Source organism: Diabrotica undecimpunctata, chromosome 7 (genome assembly GCF_040954645.1).
Source record: "Diabrotica undecimpunctata isolate CICGRU chromosome 7, icDiaUnde3, whole genome shotgun sequence".
In the NCBI taxonomy this organism is placed as follows: Eukaryota; Metazoa; Arthropoda; class Insecta; order Coleoptera; family Chrysomelidae; genus Diabrotica; species Diabrotica undecimpunctata.
The window spans coordinates 89,594,702-89,603,338 of record NC_092809.1 but is presented as its reverse complement, the minus strand read 5'-3'; the positions used below and the strand labels follow the sequence as shown (position 1 = coordinate 89,603,338).

General features: G+C 34.8%; 1 protein-coding gene across 1 annotated transcript; it reads left to right on the top strand.

The window, feature by feature from the left end:
* Positions 1-2,167: 2,167 nt before the first annotated feature.
* LOC140446529 (uncharacterized) lies at positions 2,168-3,994 on the top strand. The gene has a single exon (XM_072539090.1). The coding sequence runs from the start codon at positions 2,168-2,170 to the stop codon at positions 3,992-3,994; it is 1,827 nt and encodes a 608-aa protein (XP_072395191.1).
* Positions 3,995-8,637: the final 4,643 nt, after the last annotated feature.

Sequence of the window (8,637 nt, the reverse complement as noted above, 5' to 3'; positions counted from 1 at the left end):
GATTTTGATCAAATACAAAGTGAAATTGACTTATTAGACACATCAGAGGAACAATTACAAGAAAGGTTAGATTTTCAGGATGCATATTTTAAACTAATAGCCTCTGAAGAAATTATATTAAAGAATGAAGTTAATTTAAACGATACTATAGCAAACTCAGGTCACAATACTAGTTTAGATCGAAATAGCTTAAAAAATGTACGGTTACCACCACTGGAGGTTCCAACTTTTAATGGTTGTTATCAACATTGGTTAGAATTTAGAGATAGTTTTACTAGTATGGTCATAGAAAATTCTGATTTAAATGATGTTGACAAGCTTCACTATTTAAAAAGGGCTTTAATAGGGGATGCCCAGGATGAACTGGAGCAGCTAAAAACTACTAGCAAAAATTTTACTATTGCATGGCAACTTTTATCTGAAACATATGAAAAGAAAAAACTTATTGCACGTGGTCATATTGAAGCTATATATGAATATCCAAAAATAAGTCAGATAAATAGTTTAGAATTAAAGAAATTGTCAGATTGTATAAAAAGAAATTTAAAGTCACTAGGTATGTTAGGTTATCCAGTTGAACATTGGGATGTTCTTTTACTTTGTACCATAAAGAAAAAGCTTGATTATTACACAAATAAGGAATGGCAAGAAAAGGGTCCAGTTAACGAATTTTCTACGATACAGGAATTCTAAGCATTTATAGATCATAAAGTACAACACTTACAAAATTCAGAAAGGGATAAACAAGATATAGAGCAAATATCAAAGGAAACAAAAAAAAGGGTGCAAAAAATGACATTATCAAAGTCATTCATTGCAACGTCCAAACAATGTGCACTTTGTAATATACCGCACTATTTTTATTCATGTAAAAAATTTCATAATTTATCAGTGTCAGCTAGAAGACAAGAGGTAACAAAATCAAAAGCATGTTGGAACTGTCTAAAGGATGGACACTTAGTACAACATTGTACATGGGGAGGTTGTAAACTTTGTGGAAAACGACGCAATACTCTTTTACATATGGATGGTAAATTTATAAACAATTCTCATTTACAAACAAATGCAACTCAACTCAACGGATCAAAGGTTCAATCACAAATTTGTGGTATATCTACCCAGAAAGAAACACACACACAGGGAAATGGCATATCTAATCAGGGAAAGGAAGTACATATTCAGGGACAAGGTGCATTCCATAATTAATAATTCAATGGAAGGTACATCTCAATTAAACTTTTTGGGTCAGACAGGTTTTTTGGAATCACATTCGGGTGATATAGGTCAGACATGTTTTTTAGAATCACATTCGGGTGATATAGGTCAGGATTCAATTAATTTTTTAAATCATTCTAAGCAAGGTATATCATACAAATTAAAAACTGATATTTTACTTTCAACGGCCTTAGTATATATGCAAGACAAATATGGAATTTTGCATGAATGTAGAGTTTTATTGGACTCAGGTTCACAGTCAAATTTTATATCACGTTCATTTTTTGAAAAATTACAATTACGGGCAGATAAGGTACACATTCCGGTTAAAGGTTTAGGTCAAGGTATAACAAACATTTCTCAGGCATTAAATGGGACACTTTTATCAAAGTTTAGCAATTATCAAACAAATGCATTTTTATTGGTAATTGATAAAATTTCTGACAATTTACCAACTTCGGATTTAAACTTGGATTTTATAAATATTCCTAAAAACATTGTACTTGCAGATGAAAGATTTGGGGTTTCAAAACAAATTGATGTATTACTGGGAGCATCAGTTTTTTGGCAATTATTATGTGTGGGTCAGATAAAACTTGGCAAAGATCAACCAATTCTCCAAAAAACTAAGTTGGGATGGGTTATTTCAGGGCCAGTTAGTCAATCAATTAAGGTTAGCAACAATTCAGTGGTATGTAATTTTTCGTCTAATGTTTTGGAAAACCAAATTGAAAAATTTTGGTTAATAGAAGAATTTGGTGCAAAAAAGGTTATGTCCACGGAGGACATTTATTGTCAAGAGTTGTTTGAAGCTAGCACGATTAAAAATGAAAACGGTCATTTTGTTGTTAAATTACCAACAAGGTCAAACATTTCTGACTTAGGAGATTCTTATAGTAATGCACTAAAAAGATTTCAATTATTGGAAAATAAATTAAATAAAAATTTGGAAATGAAAATTAAATACCATGAGTTTATGCAGGAATATATCCAGTTGGGTCACATGTCAAAGGTTGAAGATAAAACTGACTTCAATTCAGAAACACCCAACTACTATCTTTCACATCATGGAGTTTTAAAGGAAACGTCTTTAACTACAAAATTAAGGGTAGTGTTTGATGGGTCAGCTAGAACTGACAGTGGTTTGTCATTAAATGATGTTCTAATGGTCGGACCAAAATTACAAGATGATTTAATGTGCATTCTTCTTCGTTTTCGAAAACATAATGTAGTTATAGCTTCAGACATCGAAAAGATGTATCGACAGGTTTTTGTTTGCAAAACTCAGCAAAAACTACAACAAATATTATGGAGGTTTTCGGATGAGCAACCAGTTGAGACATACAAGCTGAAAACGCTAACATATGGGACCGCTCCAGCAGCATTTTTGGCCATAAGAAGATTACAACAATTAGCTCATGAGAATCAATTGAACCTGCCTCTAGCTTCCCAGGTGATTTTAAAGGATTTTTATGTTGATGATTTGCTTACAGAAGGGAGTTCAATTGAAGAAGTAAAATCATTAAAGGATAAATTAAATAATATTTTGTGCACAGCAGGATTTTCACTTAGAAAATGGGTATCAAACAAACCTGAAATTTTTGATGAGGATATTCAAATAAAGGGAGACATTGAACATTATCTTGCAGATGATGTTACAACAAAAACATTAGGGCTTTATTGGAACTCAAAGATAGATTCGCTTCAATATAAAATCAATTTTTCTAATTACACAAAGGTTAGCAAAAGAACAGTTCTGTCTTTAGTTTCACAGATATTTGATCCTCTTGGACTAGTAGGGCCAGTTATAATTAAAGCTAAATTAATAACGCAATCACTATGGCAATTAAAATTAAATTGGGATGAGTCTTTACCTTTAGATTTACACACAGCTTGGAACCAGTTTAGGGAATCAATTGCAGATTTGGAGAAAACTCACATTAGCAGGCAAGTTTTGTGTTCTAATCCAATTAATAGACAATTACATTGTTTCAGTGACGCTTCAGAGTCTGCTTATGGCGCAGCACTCTACATTCGGTCACTGGATCAAGGTGGTTCTTGCTTAGTTCATTTTTTATGTGCGAAATCAAGGGTAGCACCCTTAAAAACAATATCTTTGCCTAGATTGGAATTGTGTGGTGCTTTATTGGCTGCCAAATTGGCATCGGAGGTTATCGCAACAATAGGTGTTAGCTTTGATGAGGTACATTTTTGGTCTGATTCAATGATAACTCTTTATTGGATTTTGGGTGAACCGTCACAATGGAAAACCTTCGTTGGAAATAGGGTGTCGGAAATACAAAGGCTTTCTAATGGATATAGCTGGCATCATGTTGACTCGCATGATAACCCAGCCGACATAATTACGCGCGGATATGAACCAAAGTTATTAAACACCTCAAAATTGTGGTGGAATGGGCCACCATGGTTAGCTTCTCATAAATTGTCTTGGCCTACTAAGGCTTTGTCAAATTCACACATTTCTATCATACCTGACCAGAAGGTAATTCAAACATTTATATCAACTGTGCAATTTGCTGAAATTTGGAACCGATTTTCCAGCTTAGCTAAATTGCAGCGTGTTTTTGCATATATACTTCGGTTTGTCACCAATTGTAAATCATCTAATAATAAGACAACGGGTCCTTTTACTGTAGATGAAAAAGAAAGAAGTTTTTTCTATTTGGTATATATGGCACAAAATGAAGTATTTCATCAGGAAATACAAACAATAAAAAATCAAAACCAATACCTAAATCGAGTAAAATCTTATCATTAAATCCTTTTCTTGATGATAAAGGACTATTACGAGTTGGTGGACGTCTTCAAAAGTCAGAATTGTCTTTTGACCAGAAGCATCCAATCATACTCCCGAACGGCCATGTATTAACTAAACTTATAGTGATATATCATCATAAATACTTGCATGCAGGTCCACAAGCATTGCTATCAATAATTCGTTTAAAATTTTGGTTATTATCTGGACGTAGCCCGGTTAGGCACATTCTGCATAAATGTGTTACTTGCTTTCGTGTCAAACCTACATTGCTTGTATGGGAGATTTACCTATGGGAGATTTACCTAAATCTAGACTTCTGCCTACAAGGCCATTTTATAATTGTGGTGTAGATTATGGGGGTCCCTTTGAATTGAAAACAAGCTATTTACGGAATTGTAAAGTAGTTAAATGCTATATATGTATTTTTACATGTTTTACAACAAGGGCTACACATATTGAACTTGTATATGATTTAAGTACTAATTCATTCTTAAATTCATTTACACGTTTCATTGCTAGAAGAGGTCTATGTAAAAATATGTATTCTGATAATGGAACTAACTTCGTTGGGGCAAATAATCATTTGCAGGAGTTATATTTATTTATGAATGATGCAACGGTAAAATCAAATTTTTTAGATTATTTTTCGGAACATAAGATTCATTGGCATTTTATTCCAGCTCACTCACCACATTTTGGTGGCATCTGGGAATCAACTGTAAAATCGGTAAAGTTTCATATACGAAGGGTAATGTGTAATAATAAATTTACATATGACGAAATGTATACTTTGTTGACGCAAATTGAGTCTCTCCTAAATTCCCGTCCTTTATTACCTCTGTCGGAAAGTCCAGAAGACCTTGGTGTACTCATCCCTGGACATTTTCTAATTGGAGTACCACTTGTAGCACTGCCACAAGAAGAGCTAACTGAAATAAATCCGAATAAGTTGAAACGGTATCATCACCTGACTCAGATAATTCAGAGTTTTTGGGTACGCTGGTCACGTGAGTACCTCTCTTCACTTCAGCAGCGAACCAAATGGAGAACAGCAGCTGACAACGTGAAAATTGGATCATTGGTTATTATTCAAGAGGATGGTCTTCCTCCTACTAAATGGGAATTAGGTAGAATATTGCAACTACAAGCTGGGACAGATAATGTTGTGCGGGTTGTGACTGTGCGTACTTCTAAAGGTGAATTCAAAAGGCCTTGTGTAAAGTTAGCCGTCCTGCCAATGGATGAACAATAATGGTTATGGTTTACAAGAAGCGTTGTTTGAAAGGCATCACTTAAGCCTTTCAAGGGGGGCGGCATGTTCAGCAGTCAACAGTGCAAGAGCCGTCCCTGCACGGACCACAGGGCGCATGCATCGTAGCGACAACGACGCCACGCGTAGCTGTAGAGCAGAAATAAGACATTCTTTTTTGGTTTTGTTAATTTTAAGGTTTTATAAAATTATTATAATAAAAGTGTTAAAGTCAGAATAAATATTTTTTATACAAGGAATACAGTCCACAATACTTCTGAAGGCTCAGAAATAAAAACTTTATTCACTGTGTGTTCCTTTTAAATTCAAAACTCCGAGATTGACTGCCAACACACTCAGCATTGAACTTCACTAATTCCGCCTTTGGTGCTAAAAATTGACTGTTTCGTATGTGCTAGTAAGTTTTGTGGCACGAACCACAAATGCCAGAACTGTAAGTTTTTATGTTTTAAGTTAAGTTTGTTGTTCTATCATTATTTATACAATTTTAGCTAGAACAAGGTTTTCAGGATTTAAATTTATTTTCATATTTTATTTTATATCAATAATAATTGCTATTAGTTTTCTCATTCACAATATAGAATTTGTCCTGATTCTGCATTATTTTCTCATCTATTTGGCTTTAGTGGAATTATAGATCATTTTGTTTTCTCTTTTTATTACATTTTTTTTCTATAGTTCTTCCTTTGAGGCTCAACATTGAGATTTCAATTATACAGCAAGCGTTTTCTATTTACTATCCTGCACCTGTGTTTTGTAGTTCTCTAATCCAAGATCTTCTCAAGGTCTTAGCCACTTGTGTAAATCATTTGTAGACAGTTTTTAAGGAACATACGACTCTTAATTCAGTTTTAATTAAAAATTATCATAGAAATTTATGTTGGACTAGTTACTGGAATGATTTTCTTAGAATTAGACTCCTGGTTTCATTTTTGTTGAATTTTTAGGAAGATGTTCATTGTTAGAATTTTTGTTAGTCCAGGAAGGGGTTGACGAAATCATTTTTTGCTAAGTAGTCAATAAAGTGAGTAAGGGGTAGAAGTATCTCTAATAAGGCCTCATATTTGGTAGGAGGTCTATAGTTTTTTTTTTAATTAGCTTTTTTAAGAGATTTTTTTGATAAGTAGAGTAAAAAAATATAATAGGAGTAATCCTTGGCGACGTAATGATCGGGAAAGTTTGCCCGCTTCACAGTATAGGCTTCTGATGTAGCTGAATCTGAAAGTTTCAGAGTGCTTTATTTGGAACAGATCATATTTTTATGCTGAAATGTATATGAAACTTACATGTTTCCAGTATCTTGTCCCATTGCAATATTTTTCTTTATTTCTTATGATTGATGAACTAAGCCTGAATTTCCGCGATCCTCTTTGAACATTAAGCTTCTTCGGATCTTTCAGGTATTTCTTTTTTCTTCCTTTTTAGTGTATTTTTTCATCCCATGTCTGCTTTCAATGTTCTTTGTCTACTTGTTTGTTCTTCATCTTAAATATAATTATTGTTTTCTTAATATCCCTTGTGAACACTTCTCATCGTATAAGTCTGACTGATTTTCTCACTGTTCTAACACTAACACTAAAATACGATGAAATTATAACGTTTATTCATTTAGCCTTACAAATATATATTTTAGACTAACTCCTCAAATTCTAATTTCGTTTATATATAGTACGCCTCTTTCTGTGAAGTAGTACTAGAATCCAGTGAAACTCTCACGATGTCTTGAAACATCCGTAAACAACCTTTGCGAATCGCCTAGTAAATTCGATCAGGGGCGTAGCAAGGAGCGTGAAATTGCCGCCTCCTTAAGAACGGGTTCCTCCTGGAACCTTGTCAGAACTGGAACAGGCTGGTGGTGTTTACAACTGCCAATTGTATACAAATGTTAAAGGACGATTTTCACTCCGTATCGGCAACCATACGGATTGCAACAGACTAGTACCTAGACTTCGGTGTCTTTAAATATTTCGTCCACCACATTTCGCACAACCCTCCAATTCAATTGGTGGTATTTTAGTTTTGGCATGTCTAATTTTTGCACGTTGGACTGCAGAGCACGTGCTCCATGCTGGAGCACTAAAGTAATGTTTCCCAAACAATTTGGTAGGTAGATAGTGTCATAGGCAGTGTCTTTTGTTACCAGGTAGAAAAGGCAACATGATGCATCTTGGAGTTTCAAATCTTTTCCAGAAGCTGATAGTTGACATTGAAGTTCTGCAACTCGACCAAACTTCCTTCGAAAGATGAATGCCAATTATTATGCGTCCTTAATATTGACCGGGATGGGATGGAGCAGTAAGTAGTCATCTGAAAGTGCGAGTAGATCCTGCTTTTCTTTAGTGGTAACACCATGTTTTGCTTTACTGGTACCTCCATATGCTCCCATGAATTCCTCAAACATGAGTTCAGGTACTCCTTAGACTTGATTTATTTCCAGTTCTTCATCTACGTCGTGGTCTCCTTCGAATGGTTCTAGTAGGTTATGGTATACTATCATTGATTTTCCTCTCGAAATCTTGCATATTTGGTAGATGACATCGTTAATCTTCTCCCTAATTAGGTAAAGACCTTCCCAGAACTGTCTCATTCATTCGCTCTACCATTCCATTCGATTGTGGGTGATAGGCTATAGTTTTTGGTTTTTTCATGCCTAGTCCCTTATAAATCTCCAAAGCCACTCCAAATCGGCTGATGTATGCTTTGATAAATGCATCTGCAGTAGTGATGTCCTTCCGATCTGGGATTGCTTAGATCTCGATACTAAAGCCATTCTGTCAAACGGACTTTCAACAGTTTTCGATAAGGTCTGTTACTCGTGGCATAGTTAGTACATTTCTGACAATCCTTTACATCGTTGAAAATATTCATCCAATTAAACCGGTTCCGAATTCTCTAAAGGATTTCTTTACATCGAAATGCCCTCCCGATTGACTACCATGTAACTGACGAAGTACTTTGGTCATTCTGCTGTTTGGACTTACCAAATGTTCTATTCTAAATCTTTTTTCGAATGTTCTGTAAAACTGGATCTTCTTATCTGATCTTAGTAGACGTCTACTCCTCGTTGATCACCATTGTTCTTAGCACTAATACTTCCTTAGATTCTGTTTGTAGCAGTAGATAGACAAATAATCAGCGTTCCTGTGGCTAACTCCGGTCTGATGCTCAACCTTGATGAACTTAAACCTGATGTTCAATCCATCTGACTCTCCTACCCTCTAGATTCTGCTAGTGAGTTTTTTGATTTGTGTTGTACTTAGAGTGCTTACATGCACTTCGTACTTGTCTCATTTTACCACAATTCCAGCAACCTTTGAGATTCGCTTTATTGTAAGCATTGCCTTTTGTACCCACCAGAGACCAGTAATCAAAC

Excerpts from the sequence above, each read along its gene's own strand:
- LOC140446529 (XM_072539090.1), top strand. The coding sequence starts at position 2,168 with ATGAAAATTAAATACCATGAGTTTATGCAGGAATATATCCAGTTGGGT.